The following is a 19,226-nucleotide window of genomic DNA, read 5'->3' as shown; positions in this document are numbered from 1 at the left end:
ACAGTCCCCAGTGTAGTGAGCACCAATATAAAGGTTCCATGAGATACCGTGTCAGAAATAGTGGCTCAATCCTAAATGATATTGCTTTAATGAAATCTGCCTATCGCCATGTGTCAGCTGAGATTGACACAGCACCCCCTGCGAACCTCATATGTGGAGGGTAAAGCAACAGAAAACGGATGGATGGATTATTGTTCAGTAGGGTAATTGTACTGCTCTGGTATGTGTGTTATGGTGTTATGTGAGGCACAGTTTTACTCTGGCTACTCACATCTATCTATCTATCTATCTATCTATCTATCTATCTATCTATCTATCTATCTATCTATCTATCTACGAGTGCCACACCGCCTCTCAGTAAAAAACAGTTTTCATCTTTTTGTGTGTGTGTATGTGTGTGTGTGTGTGAGTGTGTAAAAATCCATTAAGCTATTGATTCATGCAGCATGTGGCACGGCAGATACTGAGCCCTCCTTTTAACTAAATGAAGTAAACACTTGCGATTTATCCAGGTTGAACGTTAAATTATTTTCCATGCACCTGAATGGGATTAAGTATTAGTAAGCCTTCTCCATTTGTTTAATATTAGTTCTGCAGAATGCACTTTTGGCATGAATATTAGTTTGCTTTTAATAAGTAGGTGTAGCAAGAAAAAGGAGGGAAATGTGATATTGATAAAGAATATAAAGGAAAGGAAAGGAAAGCAAAGGAAAGGAGGTAGCACACCTTTGTGTTCGCTGTGCCCTGAAGCTAATGTACATCATGGCAAACCCACTTCAAAGCAGCGGCATAAGCTACCACACACATACTCACATAAATTATGCAAATAACACACATACATGTTGCTTGTATTTTTGACATTTGTGTCATTGCTCACATTTGTATTTGAAAATAATTCAAGATCTTCATCATCCTTCTCCTGAGGGTGGAACCTTTGTAGGACAAGCTGAGGATCGTCACCATAATCGATCCCAGAAGACAACTGCTACACACTCGCTCGAGCTCTCGTTTGTGGCGAATACGATTTGTGCACATATGTTCCACATAGTAGTAACCTAGTTCACCAAGTAACCTAGCAACACTGTCTGTGATTTGCATCTGTGGACTTACTGTAGCTGCAGCTTGTTCTGCCATGTGCTGTATGTGCAGAATTCTGAAGTGCTGCATGCTGCGTGTCGGCTGCTGAAACAATCTGTCACACTGTAATTTGTGCGTTACCTCTCTTTCGGATTTTGTTTGCTGCTGAAATGCGTCCTGTCGTGATTTTCCTCCTTCTCTGTGATCACCTGTCAGTCAACCACGGCTCCACAACTTCATCAAATGCTTGCGTTTCAGCAGGTATTCCTTTTGTCTTCAATCGCGCCTGTCCCTGAGCTGACCTTGTGTGTTTGCATTACGAGCAGCTGTCACCCAGTGTCCATAAAGACGTCACTTAAAAAAAAAAGAGGACTCCACTCATTGAGCATTGCACTCCTGTGACATTATCTGCCTCACAATGGACAGTAGATATCATCTTTATTCTTCCATACATATGTCATTCAAGTCAAGTTTTGTCCACAAAATGAACCCACAACATATTTTCTTTCACTCATGCTCTCGTACTTGTACTCTCTTCGACCTGTAAGCACTCTCGGATGTGTGAAATCTGTTCTGTTCTCCTTTAAACACTTTGTCTTCTTCACGCTGGCAAAGTTGACATTTTTTTTGGCAGCAGCCAAAGTGTGTTGTGTTTGTGGAGCGAGAGTGAGAATGTGAGCAAAAGATGATAATTGATAATCATCCACGGCTGCAAAAAACAGAAAGAGAAAACCGGTGTGTCTGCCAGCTTAAGAAACACAACGGCAAAGCTGAGAAGGCAAAGTTATTCCCAAACAAAATTCCTAAATGAAAACATAGTCTCGACTTAAGAATAGAGTTTGGTCGATAATAATGCATGTGATAGTCAGTCAGTACGTTATAATTGTTTCAGTATCTTAATACTAGACACGCTTCTAGGCTATATGTTTTAGGTATTTAAGGTTTAAAAGAGAGAGTGAGAAAAGCAAGAAATGGAAGCAGTGACCAGTGATATGAGGCAAAAAGGAGAGAGGGGAACACATAGCTAGTGTTTCAGCTGAAAATGCAGAGTGATGTCCAAATTAGAGTGTGAGAGCTGCAGCTTGTGTTTTGCAGGATGAGCCCTCTCTCCGGCAGAAGGTTACCGACACTCTCTATCTCCACCACAGTCCTCTCATCCTACGTGAAGTGCAGGGAGGAAACACAGGCCAATTACTAACAAGCAACACTCTGCTAAGTGATGTTGGTATTTTCCCTCTCATTAAGTCACAGTCAGGCGCCCTCTCAGGCTGTTTTCAGTGACACAAACATACAGCTACAATGTATGCTTAATCTGTTTCGTCACTTTCACTTTATCAAAGCAATGGATATTTGAGATTACACCACATATGCTTTTTTTTTTTACACGTTAACTTCATTTTGAGGGCCATGACGTGATCCGTGCAGCAAGAGTTCTCCTTGTTAGCGAGCTGGTAGGAAAGGATTGGAAGTGAAAGAATGGAAGATAAGGGAGGAGGAGACGTGGAAGGATAAAAGGAGTTTGTGGATGAGAAGGCTAAGAGATGGAAAAACAGGGCAAGAGGAGGAGGAGACTGGGAGATTGCCCCCTCGGCACTCTTCAATTTTACCCGTATGATGGGAACATATTTCCCCTGTGCTGTGGCCATCATCTCTCTCTCTCCTTCTCTCTCACCTTCTGTATCTCTCTCTCTCTGTCTCTCACACACACACGGTCTCTCATACTCTCTGCCTCTCGCTTTTGTATTTACTCTTAATCCTTCTTGCTGCATTCCTGCCCCGTTCTCCCCGTCTGTCACTCTTCGCTGCTCCTCGTTGGCATCTCGAGATACAGTCCATTGTCAGCCACCTAAACCTATTTTTATGCCCAGATTGTGCATGTGAGCGCACATTAGTACATGCACTGCCATGTTTGTAGATTGACATGTGCCAATTCCCACTTCATCTTCATCGAAAATGGATAAGAAAGATTTTTTTTCTTTATATTTTCACTCGTTCCATGTTGGAGTGATGACCTCTGCACTGAAATGTCCTTTTTTTGCAGTTGACCCCTGAAATGTTCCTCATTTCCCTTGATTCTCTTGATTCTTTCAGGACTGCGATGGGTTAACAGTTACCCGGCTGCCACAGAAGTGTGTGTGTGGCGTGTGGAAAAATGAAAATAGATCATTCATGGCTAAAAGCTGAGAGGCACAAATGAATCCTTCTGCCAGATTCCCAGCATCCATGTTTTTCTGGCTGATGATGATGGAAGTGGACGCCAACACGCAGCTGAGCCAGCCCTATTATTCCCCCATCCCCATATTTACACATCTCACTATTGTCTGTCCTGCTCAGTATTATGGATGTACAGAGCTTCCGTGGTTCATATAGCAAATCTGTGCTGGTACATATGGAAGAAAATACCAGACTAATGAAAACTTTGTCATTGTTTGACTTGACTTCTATAGTGTACAGGAAGAATAGAAGAAGGTGAACAGCGCTGTTCACCTTCTTGTGTTCTTGAATGAGTCGACATATCTGCCCCTGACCATGCTGCAGCTCGGTTCATTGTATCAGCAGTCGAACAGCTGCTGTTCCAGCACACAATATCACCGCCGCACAATGTCAGCCCGAATCAGCAAAAGCCAAGATTGTGGCTGTAAAGTCCAAATGATTGTCTCCTATTGTCCTCTATTGCTGCCTGGAAGCCAAAAAAAAGAAAGAAAAAGGAAACGATTTTAATGTACATTTTTGGAGAAGTTAGAGTCACTCAACCTAATTATTATTTTACACGACATTTTTAACGTATTCACCGAAAGTGATGTCATTTCACCGTCAGCAGGTGCATCCCTGCTCGACTTATTCACAGTTTATGGTTTCACATGAATATTAAAATACATCTACAGCAAAAACACTTGTCACAATGACTCTGCTGAGGGGAGCATTTGTTCCCACAGCTCCACCTCCTCAACCGTCAACAACTTTATTTATTGATGGCTATCAGCATGTGAAGAGGATTTCGACAAATCATTTTAAAACGGTTTCGGACATAAATTACCAGTCTTAGCTTTGTCGTTATGGTTTTATTTTTTTTTCCCCCCTGGCAGACTTATGTCGGTACAATAAGAACCTCAACAATAAAACCTGTCTTCATATGAAGTATTATCACTGAAAGTTGTTATGATGATTTCATAGTATAAACCAAGGCTAAATATTTTCTCTATGGCTTAATTTGTGTGAGGGTTTTTTTTTTTTTTTAGACATGAATTTACAGTATTTCACCCTGTGATCCACTACGCGCAGAGACAGCAGCGAGGGGACGGACCCAGCTGTTTGCAAAGTGGGTCAGAGCAGCTGCAATAATCACATTAATATTTCAAATGAAACCGCTCCTATGTAACAATCATGTTGATGCCAAGCAGTGTTAGACAATGACAGCATGCTGTACAGCGCCAGCTCTCTCCGCTGAGCTGCTTCTTGCCACACACACAGAAGAAAGAGGGGTGGGTGTTTTTTTTTTGTTAAAAGGCAAATGGAAAGATGGGAAGAAAAGAGAAATACGTGGCGTACAAATCGTGTGAATAGAGATATCTGAAAACACAAGAGGGGGATTCATGAAGGAAGAAGCTGAAAAAGAACCGAAGCACCTTGAAAGTCTTTGTGTGGTCCAGGTATTACTAATGTTGTGGGGACCTAAATCTGTTTAAACAATCACATTAGGAGGATTTGACTTCCTTATAGGGACAAAAAGCAAGTCCCCAAAGTGTAAATGTCTACATTTTAAAGTTAAGACATGTTTTAAGGTTAAGCTGAGGTTAGGGTTAAATGAAGGTCAAGGTTAGGATTAAGATTAAGCCAGTAGTAATCATGGTTAAGTTAAAGGGAAGTAAGGAAATGAATGTAAATCAATGCAGTGTCCTCTGAAGTCATGAAAACCAGTGTGTGTGTTTGTGTGTGTTAAAAAACGCATCCTACCCTTGGGTATCTGACAGGAAGAGGAAGAGGAGTGAACACTGATGGATGACAGATCCATAGAGGCCATGAGATGAAAAATGGAAACAAACTTAGTAATTAGGGAAGTAATGACAAGCAGAGAGTCAGATGGACTGACAGGTTGAAAAAAAAAAGAAAGGATGGGAGATAGCATAGTGAGTCTCGTGTGAGAAAGAGAGAGAGAGAGATGACAGGGGGATGGTTAGAAGTAGGTCATGAGAGAAGACTGGGAGGAGAGGGAGACGTGTGGAGTGATGGATAAAGAGAAGCAAATAAGGAAGAGTGAGACCCAACTTTCCGCTCCTGTTTTTCTACTTCTTTTCTACTTCTTTTCACTTGCCCGTCTGTGCAGACGTACGTGGGTGTCTTTTGAGTGTGTGCACGCACACACAGCCACGCAGACGGGCGTGAGCGTGTCACTGTGATTGACATTTCCTGGCCGGCAGTCTGCTCCAAAGCCGAGCACGTCGTAATAAACAGAACGTGGTTTAATATAGTCCTCCAGGCACAGCAGCGCTGTTCACGTTGACAGCTATTCATAAACAGGGACACACACACACACACACATGCAAGTGTGACACATTGTCTCTACAAGCTGCTTGGTGTAGTACTTGTACTTCAAAACTCAGATCACAGTTAAAAAGAGAGAAAATAAATCCGTACATGAAGGCGTAAAATCTGATTCACATCTTTTACAATTGGGCTTAAAAATAAACATCCATCGCTAATACATTTTAGGTATGAAATCAGTGTAGTATCTGTATTTATAGGGTTTATATTAGAAGAGAGTCATAAAAAATACTAAATAGCTATAGTCTGATGATGTTTTCAGGGGGATTACGAGACATGTGTTCGTCATTATATTTATATATCTGACTGTAATTCCTGCTGATGTTTGAGGATGAGGATATGCACTGATCATTATCTAACCAGTGTTTTCCAATCCACATTTTCTACTGTTAAAACTTGTCATGTTTCCTTTAAACGTCATATTACCTTTAACCTTTAAAACAGTCACTAAATCCCAAAAGATTCTTTGAAAACAAGACACTCCACTTGACACTCCACACACACCCGGTGTTACACTGTGTTTTTTTTATAAAACATTGAACTATAGGTGGTTTATTTCACGTGTCAGCAACAGGCAGAGATTGAGAGTGAAATTGTGTCTGCTTGAGGAAAGTACCTGAGAACCATCACATGATGCAAATAACAAGCTAACCTTGGCTGAAGGTTCTTTCACTTCCGTGTCCAGAGAATAGTATCCTTACTTTTGTAAAAATACTGGCAGTCAATACACACCATGTTCATTTTATGTCTTTATATAATAAACATAACCATTGTCAATATTTTTAAGTAAGAGCAAAAGTCTGACATTGGAACTTGATGTGTTGCAACTGCAATGTGGCGTGGTCCGTCCTGGTGCCCCAGCTGTCTGGAAACTGTCCACGGTAGGGATGCTGACTTAGAGTGGGCCGTCGTCACGGCTACACCAATGACATGGCAGTATGTGGGGGAGCCTTTTTTTTTTTGGTGGCTCTCATTCACCCAGTCAAGGCAAACAAGCCACGCTCAATTTACTGATTATCCCAGCATCTGTCCCTTATCTCTCATTTCTGTGCGAGAGCCGGCAAAGTCGAGCACAAACACAGTTGCAGGAGCAGAGAGAATCCCTTCCAGGCGAACAGCTTAATTCTGGCTCACATCGAGTAGTTTCATCTCAGTTAAATCAAAATCGAGAAAAGATGGAAATTGCTTGTGTGTGTGTTGTAAAACAGCTTGTGTGCATGTGATTCATTATTCACTCATTCATCGTTGGCTATTGTGGTTAATAGAGGATGTGATTATAGCAGCAGCAATTAATGCCCGTCCAATAAAATACATGATGACCACATTTACAGTGTGATTACAGTTTAGTCATCCACGTGACACAAAGGCAGCACACATTCTGCTCAGTTTTATTTACAGCAGCCAGTGTGTCCTGGTGATAAGGTTTACTTTGAGGTTTACTTTGTGCCCCACATTTGCTGCAGCTTACCGGAGTGTATTTATTTCATTTCCTGTCCCATCTTCTCCTGCACCTTTATCCTACGGTGGCTTCAGCAGGGTTTGGGTTTCTGCCTGGCCACCTGGATATTGTGTGTCGTCAAAATGTGAAATGGGTCTGTAATTAGTTGCACAGATGCTTGTGACTATGCCCGGACAGACAGCAGGGAATGCTTGGTTGATAAATACAACGATTAATGGCAAGAAGAGAAGAAGAGGGCTGCTAAATGGGAGTGCAAACTGAAGAGACAATGTGAGAGAAGGAGAAAAAGGGCTAATATTCTTGATTTATCAGCCCGACAGCCTCTGAGACAGATGAGAAGAAGAAAGCTGTCCGTGGCCATTTATTGTCGCCTGCGGGATAAATGCTCTCTATTGCACTGTTTGTCTTTGGTTGGGTAAAAAAAATGAAGTGTGGCATCAATAAAAATGTTAATCGCATACAGAAAAAAAGAAAAATCACTTTCAATTTGTGGATGTCAGTCAGTCTACAGAGGGAGATTCATTTGCATGCCGTGCTTTAAATTACTCTCGGCTGCACCCCGACCTTTGTGTCTCCCATAAACATTCAGTATAGTACAGCACAAGGTTGTCAAATGAGCTGCATATACCTGTATCCACTCAAAATCATATCTTTAAAGTATGAAACCACTGTTTTCATGTCATTACTTTTCACATAAATCAAGTGTCGTCTTGTGTACGTTGTGTGGTTTTCCTCGTAAAGAAATTAACTGATAGCGAAATTAACCATTTATTTTATTTTTCTTCATACCATACCAAGATGTAAAATCTAAAATAACTTTAATGGTCTCCCTTTTTGTGTCTCTAGGTGAGACCGGTGCAGCCCTGTCACGCCCACAGCGCCCCCTTTCGGCCCGGACGGCCCACCATGGTCCGGCGCCTATGAAAGGGTACCATGTCAGCCGTAGCATGTCTCAGCATTCCTCTGGTGGTGGCCCCTGCCATTGCGCACCTGAGGACTGCGATGGCCCGGGCAGAGAGTACTACCAGGGCCACAGTGATGGCCACTATTACCCTCCAGGAGGTCCAGCTGAGGCCCTGGCACTGGAAAGGCATCATTCCCACTCCCACTCCCACTCTCACTCCCACGGTCACTCTGGAGGCGGCACATTCCCCCGTTCCCAGCACCCACCTCTGCAGTCATTTGACTCTTGTGAAGAATGCTTGTCTTCAGGCCATGGAGGCAAGATGCATCGCATTCCCCCAAACCTGATAGACCAGTTTGAGAAGCAGGTGCCCTTTCATCCTGATGGCTTCCATACCCTGCAGTACCAGCGCACCGCTAGTGGGGGCGCTGAGCCACGCAGTGAAAGCCCCTCCCGCATCCGTCACCTGGTCAACTCCGTGCAGCGTCTCTTTGCCAAGTCCCATTCCCTGGAAGCACCATCCAAACGGGAATACAATGGCACAAGAGGAAGTGGTGAGAGAGACTATCGTGGTGAGAGAGGAGGAGGAGGAGGAGGAGGAGGAGGAGGAGGAGGAGGCCACAGGAGTGGAGGGGAAGATGGTGGAGGCCACTACTCGGGCCACCAGTCTCGCTCTACCAGGAGGAGCAAGTCTCGAGAGCGTAGCAAGAGTGGAGACTCAAGACACGAGTCGGGCAGACGCCACCGCAGCAGGACAGCGGGCTGGTGGAGCTCTGACGATAACCTGGACAGCGATAGCAGCTTCCTGGTTAGCGGAGGCAGACGAGGGTATCCCAGTGGACACGAGAGCCTCGATGCCGCCATCCAGGAGCTTACCATGAAGAAGCCCAAGGAGCGCGGCGGTGGTGGACCGGGGCCAGGGGAGTGCGTGGCGTGCACCACAATGGCTTTGGCCGGGACTGAAGGAGGGGGACACCATGGGCACCATGGGCACTCTCTGAAGAGGAGCACATGGTCAGCCATGACAGTGAGTCAAGCAAGGGAGGTGTACCCTTCCGCCAGGGGAGGAGCCTACAACAAAGCCCTTGTACCCATGGAGAGCAAGCTGAAGGAGAGGAGTTTCCACTACCTGCAGGTATGCCTGCATGATGACCAATATGGGTGTTGATGTGAGAACCAAAAACATTTGTTGTGTGAAGAAACCTTTGTACTGTCAATCAGTACATCTCTAAAATAAGTCAGAAAATCAGCAAAAAAAAAGCAGCCCTAGATTCAGAGGATTAAATAGCCACCTGAGCGACACCACGCACCATTTTGGTGTTTTTGCTCTGAGTCAAACTATAATGACTCTCACCCACACACACACACACAGATCTGATGTCTCTATACTGCAATATGTCTCTGAATGTAAGTCATCTTCCTTCTACCCTTTCACTTTCCCTCAAATGAAAAGCTAATATCTGTTACACTGTACATACAGAGGCAGCTGAGCTGAGGGAGCACACACACACACACACAAACAAGCACTCAGAAACTTCCAGCTGTGCTGAGGTAGCTCTGCCTTGCGATGCTGTGTTTCTACGGAAACAGCAGGTAGCCACAGAAGTCCCTGATGTTTTTTTCCAACGCTCATCCTTTAGATGCAGCTGAGGTCTGCTGATAGAAGACACAGTGAGAGCAGGGCTGTGCCTATTAGTGTTTTCAAACGACAACCCCCCCCCCCCCCCCCCCCCCACACACACACACAATTTGCCTCTGTGCCTTAGGCAACCATAGCATTCCTACGTCAGGACATTAAATGAAGTTCCCCGGCTTCCCCAGCTTCTCTGATATCTTCAGGTGTCAAGCTCACTGTTGTGAGGATGGGTGAGAATGTGTGGTGTGCATTTTGTACCTGTGCTCAGTTGCACTGAAGTCAGACAGACTGATGTTTGCCATCAGAGCTGGCAGCTTCCTGGAGCTGCAGATATAGAGCTGTTCAGGTGTACTCCGCTCGAACCAAACCTCAGGAAACCCGGAGCACAGGGTGTAGTTGTGAAGCAGAATTTCGGCAGATTGGTACAGATAAAGACTTGATATACCAAGTATACTGGATATATATATATGTGTGTGTACTGTGTATATATATATACATATATACGGATAATACCATGATCACAATACTACATTTATATAATGACCACATGGCCTAACATGCTCTTGGAATTGTTTATTTTGGTGGTCTAGTTTGCACCTGTATGGCTTTGTTTCTGACCACAACAGAATGCCAAACAGTTGCTATGTCAAAATCTTTGGATTCTAACAATCCTCACTATGGGAGTTTGTCCACACCAGACACTTAGTCATGACAATAAAGTATTTTAAACAAACCCTGACAAGCTTGATAGAGGAAGTAAGAAGTTACATTCTACAAAGACATACTGAGGTAGTTTGTTGTTGTTTTTCATGAAACACTGATTTGTTTATACAAGATCATCCTGAAAAGTTCACACCAGGCCACTACTCAGCTACTAAGGCAAGAAAAAGTGAAAAACAACTGAAGTCTGAATTACTGTGGTCAAAGACAAGTGGACATGTCTAAGGTTTTCTCTCATGGTGTCAAAGACAATCACAATGTGCGGCATCAGAACCTGGTGCTCTCTACTCTCTAAGCCTCTCGCCTCCCCTTCAGTCTGCGTCTGATAGATAAGAAACGAGAAAAACAAGAATATGGAGTGAAAGTGAAACGGAGAAGAGAGAGAAAATGAGAGACAGGGGTGGGTGGGTGAAGAGTACGATGGAGGGATGCAGAAATAGCAAAGCAAGCTCAGGGATAGAAATGAGATAAAGGAGGTGATGATAGCCAAGGGGCGAAGTGAGAGGAGGAGTGGAAGAGCAGGATGAGAAAATGAGAGAGATAGTGGAAGGCTACGGGGATCAGGAGATTAGGCTGAATCATCTTTTTAAGTGATGACCTCAAAAACACACACTCAGCTGGATGCCGAACCCTGGGGGCTTGGTTCTGTGTGTGTGTGTGTGTGTGTGTGTGTGTGTGTGTGAGTGAGAGGCTGTACACCTCACAGTATTTGCAAAAACAGTCAAGAAAGATTTGTTGTTTTTTGTGAACAATTACTTTAGTATAAGCCACCACTACAGTCACCATTAATATTTGTCCCATACAAACACAAGTGTTGACACATGGCATTGAAATGCATGTCCAAAACAACATGATGTGTTTGTGTGTAGCCTTTTAAGATCTACAGCTCCCATTAGTATTTTAGTATTTGCCAAAAACATAGTGTCGGTATTATTGATAAGTTCCATTTCCACTCCCATGTCAATTTTTCTTTCACCATTTTATCAAAAAAAATAGAGACATTGACCCTCTTCATTCCCATCCATGGTTTACTATTACTGTATGTTGCAAGGAGAAATATTACATTTAAAAAGGGAAAAACATTAGCAATTGCCTTGGTAAATGTAGTATACCATATGCCAAATAGTATGTTATTTACCTTTATACAAATGTTGCAGTGTCACATTTTATAGCTTTGATCTACAGTACATTTACTCAGGTGTCATCTCAAGCTAAAAAAAAAAAAAAAAACAACAATCTCAGGATATGGAAGCATCAAGTTGCAGGTTTTACTTGAGGGCTGCTGTGGGAATCTGCCTTTAATTGTGTTGTGTTTCTAGTTTCCTGAGTCTTGAGCGTGTGTGTGCGCGTGTAGTCTTCTCATCTCATCAGTCTCTCTTTCTTCTTTCCTAAAATCTACTCTCTCGCCTCTCTCGTCTTGTCACCTTGTACAGTACATCGGTCTGCCCCGCCCACCCCCCACCCCCCCATGCCTCTCTGTCTTTTTTTGCTCCGTCCGTCTGCTTTTGGCTTATGATGCTCTTCTTTCTCTGTGTCAGTGTTTCTCCAGCTGTCAGAGTTTCGCTCTCCCTGTAAGTCCCTTTTGTCCCTTTCTTTCTGTCCCTAACATCGTCACCCACGTGCATGTATGCGTGAGAGAGTGTGTTGTGCACTGTATGTGTGTGTGTGTGTGTGGTCCCATTGTGTGCACGAGCATGCTGGAGCCATTTCTGTTGTTGTGTTACTTTTTACAACACGGCACTGTGTGCCAGGACTGGTCGTCTGAATCATGACTGTCCTTCTGTTTGAGGTGTGAAATATTTTTCAGTGACGAAATATATTTCTTTTTCGAGAAGTTGTCAAAAAAGAAAAAAAAAAGAAAGCAGATATTGGGAAGAAACTGCCAACTGTGCAGTGACAGCAATCCTCAATATCTCAACTCTTATTAATTCACATGGCGATGAATTGCTCTTCCCTGCAACAGTCAATGTAGATGAAGAATGCAAACGTACTTTTTAACTCATGTCCGCTCTGTGTTTAATCCATTTACGGAGATTCGTATTAACCTGACAACCATGTGTCTGCTCCACATGGTTGTACTCTTGTACCCACTCGATGTTGTATTTTCAGATCAAACCTCTGCCGTCATTTTTAGATGAAAAATCTTTATGCAAATGTGCCTCAGGTCCCTTCAGATGACTGGGCAGGTGGATATGGCAGTGGCGGAGGAGCCGATACCGGAGGGGAGATCCCTTGTCGTCGCATGCGGAGCGGCAGCTACATCAAGGCCATGGGCGATGATGACAGTGTCGACTCAGACACCAGCCCCAAAGCTTCGCCCAAGTCCACCCTGATTGCTCAGAGGGAGGCGTTTAGACGATCTATCAGCATGGATCAAAGGTAAAATGTATGGCAGGATGTATTTGGAGTTATTGACCAGTGATTCCATAATAACCTTTCAGCATAATGAGAGATAATGGCACCTTCTCCTGACTCTTCTCCTTAACTCATGTTAGTTCAGGCGCCACATACGGTGCAATTTGAATTCAAGTGTGCAGGAGCAGTAAAATAATTGCATAATAGCATTTAGTCACACACACACACACACACACACACACACACACACACACAAAAAGATTTCACATTATGATTAGATTCTAATCATAATAGACGACATAAGACGTGTGTCATATGTCTGATGCAGGTACTCGTGTAAACAATGCACTGATTCCTACCCCAACAGCCGAACCACGCCGAAAACCCACACCCGCTCCCGGAGTTACACGCGCTCGCTGACCAGCTCGCAGGTAACCAGTCGTTTATAGCGATAAATGTTCATATTTCCACCAAGTACCGGGGTCTGTAACTTGAGTCTTCATCTGTCTGCTGCAGCTGGGAGACACTTTGAACCGTCAGTTTGAGGCCGTGTGTGAGACCATGTTCGGGGAGGTGGAGTCTCAGGCCGTGGAGGCACTGGATCTTCCGGGTGTGTTCCGCACTCGCAGCCACAGCTACGTCCGTGCCATCCAGGCCGGCTGTTCCCAGGACGATGACTGCCTTTCTGTCTTCTCCATGTCAGGCCCCCAGGGAAGCATGAAGGGCGGGGCTGGTGAGCATGCATGTGTGTGTGTGTGTTGCAGTCTGTAAAAGTTGGTCGGGTGTGCGTGAGTCTTAGAGACACGTGTGTCTGGTTTCTTTGGTGAGAGACACAGTAAGATAGCCAGTGAGAGAAGGCACTTTGACAGCCTGTGCCTGCTTGCCTTGACAGAACCAAGGCTCTGCATAGCTGCATCATGTGAATCCTTTTTCTTTCTTTTTTTTACATTCCTACCTCTTTTCCTTCTCTGTTCCTTTTATCTCTGTATCTTCATCTCCCCCTTGTCCCTCTCTGCGGCACTTGTGCTGACTGTATGTATATGTTTGCATGCTGTAAGCATAGTTTTGGGTCCGTGTTGCTGTGCATGCAGTTTGTTTTCTGTCACCTCTTGTCTCTGTATCTCATCTCATCCGTTACCCTCCACTGTGTGATGGCACGTTCCTGCGCCTCAGTAATAGCGACAGGAACATTTGTGATCATGATGATAGCTCAGCGTCCCCAGCTGCTGCTTCTGTCTTTCTGTCTTCCTGTCTTTCTGTCTTGGCATCATTACATCTTTAGTTTGTCCCTCCCGTTCACTGTTTATTCTCTCTCTCTCCCTCTGTATGTTGTGTGTGTGTGTGTTTGCTTACATCTGTTCGTACAATACCGCAGAGCCACTTAGGGCCTCGCAGGACTCAAATTTCCAAGCTTAGCAAAATTCCCCCAGAGATTTATTAAAGTGCTACATATACTGTACTTGCAATAAACACACATACACACGAATCAAAACTCACATGCGCTGACATTTATATAATTTACATGCATACACACACACACACACATACCGAAAAAGACTGTTTCTTGGGTGTTACTCTGTGTGTGCCATGAGGGGGAAGAGACAGAATCAGTTCTCGTCTTTTTTAATATTTCTCATGAAATTGCTTTATGTTCCTCAGAAGCAGAGTTAAGTTAGCTCTCTCCTGTCGTCTCTGTCATGTCTGTCTTCTCCACCACTTTGCTCTCTGCGCCTCACTGAAATTCACACCATATATTAACTTAGGATAAAAATAAATCATGAGCTGCATTTACAAATCTTTTTGGTCCCACTGACATGATTTCCTAGTGATGTTGTTGTTTCCCTCTCTTTCTCTTTCTACACATAATACTTTCCTCCCTTTCACCTTGTCTTCCCAGTCTGTCCCTCTTGTCCATCCCCCCTTCTCCCTGTTTTCATAGTAAACATTTTGCTTTTTAACAGCACACTATGCCTCTGGTCTTTCTTTCTCCCACTCTCCCTACACTTCAGTCTTTCCTTATCGCAAAGGTGCTCCTCCTCCACTTCCACCTCGCATGTCCAAGTCTTCACTCTCAGTGCGGGCCCAGAGCAGCACTGAGTCCACGCAGGATGCCTACTTCCAGAGCAGTGGACAGTTGGTCTCAAGCTCTGGTCGCCCAAAGCAGCACAGCAACTCTGTGGACATGGGCATCTCCGACGGACCGCCAGGTCGCTCCTCCAGGGGGGGCTACTACACCGCCACGGGCCCTGCGCGTTCCAGGCAGCACAGTAACTCGGCGGAGAGCTTAGATGGTGTCAGGGGTTCACGGGAGCTGGTTCCCTACGGAGGGGGCCCAGGAGTTGGAGTGAGAGCCAAACACAGCAGCTCAGCTGACAGTCTTCTGGAGGGTCCACCCAGGCCGGTCAGGGAGCGGGAAAGCAGGATTGGAGGCAGCCTGGGCAAATCCGCCTCTCTGCCTCAGAACAGCTTAGTTCTGAGCAAAGCTGTTGGGCAGGACGATGGTCGCGGTGTGAGAAAGTGGAGTCCATCTATAGCTGTGCAGGTGAGAAATGATGACTGCAGTTTACCTGACCCAAAGATGCACGTTATGTTCGTTCAACAGTCTAAAGGTAGAATTTGTAACATTTCTGCACTCAAATACCTTCAAACAACAATACTATTGTTGAGTAGTGTTCTTACATGAGCCAAACTGTTTTGCAACACACAATACCTATCTAATTTTTAATGACTTTTTAATGACCTCATGTGTTGTTTGTCACAGGTGGACAGCTCAGGAACCCTGTCAGATTCAGAAGGAGAAAGCAAAGCTCTTACACAGGTCCACTCCATAGGGGTCCAAGTGGAGGAAGATAAAAGGTAGGAAAGGAAGTACAACTAAAAGTTAAGTGGGGAAAGAGTATTTTTAAATCTTTCTCCCAACTTGAAGTGTGTTTATTTTGCCTGGCATTTGATTTTCTGTAATTATGGACACAAACTAAGATGTTTCTGTTCATTTTACTAATTTGACTTTGCCTCTAAAATGCGTTGATTTATGTAAATAATCTCCACATATGATTTTTAAAAGCCGCCGTCCCCCACAGCGCAGCCACCTATGGTTGATTTCTTCCTGCGATCCTATTATTTCATTTAACATTTCATCAGACATCACAGCTTGAATTCAGTAACACTGTTCCAAGAATGTCTTGTTTTTTCGTTATTAGGGACTGTAACCATGACTACAGCAAATCATACACTTGACATGACTTTCACACATGATGCAGCCCTTCTCCTAATTATATCCAGTGCCGTTTACGGGTCAGGCGCACGCACACACGCGCACACACACACACACACACACACACACACACACACACGAGATGCAAGCACTCGCAGCTCCACACAATCTGAAACGTCAAGCAGTGTGCGAGCATGCACCTGTTAACAATGTCCCCTGCCTCCTGCAATCATCAAAGATGACAGTGGGACGGCGAGAGAGAGAGAAAGGAGGAAGGAAATTTGAGTCACACCTTACACCTCATCGGAAAGCAAAGAAGGATGAGAGGAGGTGGGATATAACCTTGTAAACACTCACCACTGAGTCCACTGACATGACATTTGCACTCACACTGTTGCGTCATATGCCAAAGGATTTAGCAGGAGTTATGAGAAGAAGAAAAAACAAGTGAAAAGCGGATTGAAATTGGCGAGTGTGTGAATCGTGACGGGGTGTACGTGCAGGGCACCACGTCACAATGTGACACTGTGACAGTTCTTTGTACCATGGTGTCACATGGTGTCAAAAGTGAGGTTGACTATTCAACAAAACTAGAGGGGAAAAATACAGTGTTGGGTGGTTGTAGACATTGCCGCACGACGACGCGCTACCTCCTTCCGCTAACCCAAAGTTACCCATAGTAACCATGCCAACTAACTCGAAAGCCCCTCCCGCTTCTCTAAAAACACCATGCAGTAGCCTTACATCATGTCATGTTTACACATAGCGTGTTAACACAGGTCTTGTGTGCCCATTTATACTGATCAGAGCTGAAGCTGATAAAACCCCCATGTGCTTGACCTGGGGACGATTGCCAGTTAAACACTTTCCCATTTGTCAAAAACCAATATAAATCCAGCAGTTAAGTGATTTTTGGTTTGGGAATGGGGCGGTGTCTGCAGTGACGGCATCACCATCACGGCTCAAACAGAAATGTGCGATTTATAGAAGAAGGCGAAACATCTGAGAAAACACTTTTGCATGCGATACTCCCCGTGACTGGATGGCTCTGGGCCTCTGTCTGTGTTGCAGGCGGGCTCGTTTCAAGCGCTCCAACAGCGTGACGGCAAGCGTGCAAGCCGACCTGGACCCTGAGGGCTTCCCAGGGCTCAGCATCGCCGTGCCAACACAGGACAAGAGTCTTCAGTTTGGCTGTTCCTTCCAAAGGCACTCGTCAGAGCCCGAGTCTGCCAGCCAGTACACCGAGTGCCACCGTACAGTGCACACACAGGGACAGTGGGCGCACAGAGAGGTACGGGTAGTTTTTTTTTTTTTTTAAATATCATGGAACCTGCATTGTCAACAGTTTTCCCTCGAAATGGACAAAAAAATATATAATTTTAAGGGTCAAATGGACAAAGTTATTTGTACACTTGTTTCCTTAAATCTGAACAGTGTAATGACACATAATCAACCTGCCTTCTTTCAGTTATTAATAATTATATTTAATAATTATGAGAATACATAATCATTAAAAAAATATGTACCAATCCTCCTAATATGACATTATGAATATCCATTAAACAGAGCAATATTTTTTTTTCCCCTCAGTTTGTTCATAATGTGCGTTTGTCATACCAGCAAAACAGTGCCACCGCAGAGAAATATCAGCTAATGAAGATGAAACCGCACAATAACAGTGTTGTAACAAGATATCCGCCATCGTTTTCAGTAATGAATTCCCAGTGAAATGGATCCGTTGAAACTTTTGTAACCCGGGAACTAATAAAACAGTGCCGTCTATTAGATTAGAGGTAGCGTCACGGTCATGGGAGTAAACGTGCTCGTGCTAGCTACCCTTATTGATCTCCAGGAAATTGCCATTCCTGAATAATAATAATAATAAAAAAAAATGTATAATCTCTTTATCCAAGATAAAGTAATCACAAGGAAAACAATAAGGTGGATGCACAGGCTTACCCTTTACGGCAGGACTTAATAAATACGCTTTGACATGTTAATTAATGATGATTTGATTTAAACGTATGACTGGACAGTGATGGCCTCATCTTTGGGGACTATTGAGAACATTAACATTTACTGAGGCTATAAATCAAGCAAGAACTTGGATCATTTTCTCACACTTACCTACAAACAGATGTGTGTTGCGCATGACCTACCATCCAATAAATTAAAATATTAAACTACTGAAGCAAAATTTGTCTCCAACAAATGTATTGGCCTGAATCTTGCCATGTTTGTGTTGCTATTGTCTTATTATTTTGTGTATCAGCTTCTATCATGTCCCGGTATTAGTCATAATTCATAAGTAATTTAACTCCCAATGGCATTAGTCGTTAGTGTGAGTCAGTTCAGTTGAACTTGTATTAACATATTAGTATGAGTGAACATGTACGAGTGTGGAAAAAAGCCGTACTCTTCCATGACTAACTGTGAAATGGTTTGGCGCAGTAATCCAGTATGATCGGGAGTGGGAGTGACACTGAACAGATGGTGTACGGTGGAATGTCTTTGCTGAATCAGAACACATTATTGATGAACCGTATAATTCATGTCAAAAACTGTTTTCTCCTCTGATCTCGCAGGACTACATCCAGGCTGGCTACACCAGTGAGGTCTGCCCAGCAGATCCACGGCCGCACCAACACCCACACCCGCACCCACACCCACACTTGCCCCCACGTTCCCACTCCCCTCTGCCCATCACATCTGAGCGAGCCTGGGCAGGTACGCCGTCCCTGGAAGGCCCCCGCAGCCTCCCCGACTCAGGCAGAGCCTCGCCTTGCATGAGAGATGGAGAGTTCTTCTTACGACTCCTGCAGACAGAGGTGGAGAGGATGGAGGGCTGGTGCCAGAACATGGAGAGAGAGGCTGAGGAGAAGGAACTGCCAGAAGAAAGTGAGTCGAGGGGGATTGAAAAGATGAAAAGAAAGTCAAAGGATTCATGGTTTTTCTGAAACAATTTATGTTTTGTTTCCTCTTTAGTTCTTGAGCTAATCCGAAATGCAGTTGGCAGTGCCCAGATGCTCATGTCTCAGAAAGTCCAGCAGTTCTTCCGCCTCTGCCAACAAAGTGTGGTGAGTATGTGTGACTGCACATAAAGGGAAAAATGGTCCTGTGCAGCATTTCCTCTTCCACAAATATCATATCCTGTCTCCCTGCCTGTTCAGGACCCATCGGCCTACCCTCAGCCCACCTCTCAGGACCTGGCGGGATTCTGGGACCTGCTCCAGCTCAACATAGAGGACGTCAGGGTCAAGTTTCAGGACCTCCAGAGGCTCAAGGACTCTGGTTGGAGACTCCCAAGTGAAAAGAAGGT

The 19,226-nt window shown here is 44.3% G+C and overlaps 1 protein-coding gene across 3 annotated transcripts in view; it reads left to right on the top strand.

The window, feature by feature from the left end:
• Nucleotides 1-19,226, top strand: part of dlgap3 (discs, large (Drosophila) homolog-associated protein 3) — a 103,347-nt gene that overhangs the window by 80,939 nt on the left and 3,182 nt on the right. Inside the window, exons 3-13 of one of the 3 annotated variants that reach the window (XM_058618894.1) lie at nt 7,925-9,117; nt 11,877-11,909; nt 12,503-12,717; nt 13,061-13,124; nt 13,210-13,426; nt 14,703-15,235; nt 15,455-15,549; nt 16,979-17,198; nt 18,493-18,805; nt 18,893-18,984; nt 19,078-19,224. In XM_058618894.1, coding sequence (XP_058474877.1) covers nt 7,999-9,117; nt 11,877-11,909; nt 12,503-12,717; nt 13,061-13,124; nt 13,210-13,426; nt 14,703-15,235; nt 15,455-15,549; nt 16,979-17,198; nt 18,493-18,805; nt 18,893-18,984; nt 19,078-19,224 — 3,048 coding nt within the window. In that variant the 5' untranslated portion in view covers nt 7,925-7,998. Of the gene's footprint in view, nt 1-7,924; nt 9,118-11,876; nt 11,910-12,502; nt 12,718-13,021; nt 13,125-13,209; nt 13,427-14,702; nt 15,236-15,454; nt 15,550-16,978; nt 17,199-18,492; nt 18,806-18,892; nt 18,985-19,077; nt 19,225-19,226 lie in introns of all 3 variants that reach the window. The other 2 variants (XM_058618892.1, XM_058618893.1) reach the window with 2 other exon arrangements.

Source organism: Solea solea, chromosome 20 (assembly GCF_958295425.1).
Source record: "Solea solea chromosome 20, fSolSol10.1, whole genome shotgun sequence".
NCBI classification, from domain to species: Eukaryota; Metazoa; Chordata; class Actinopteri; order Pleuronectiformes; family Soleidae; genus Solea; species Solea solea.
This window is presented reverse-complemented; position numbering and strand designations above follow the sequence as displayed.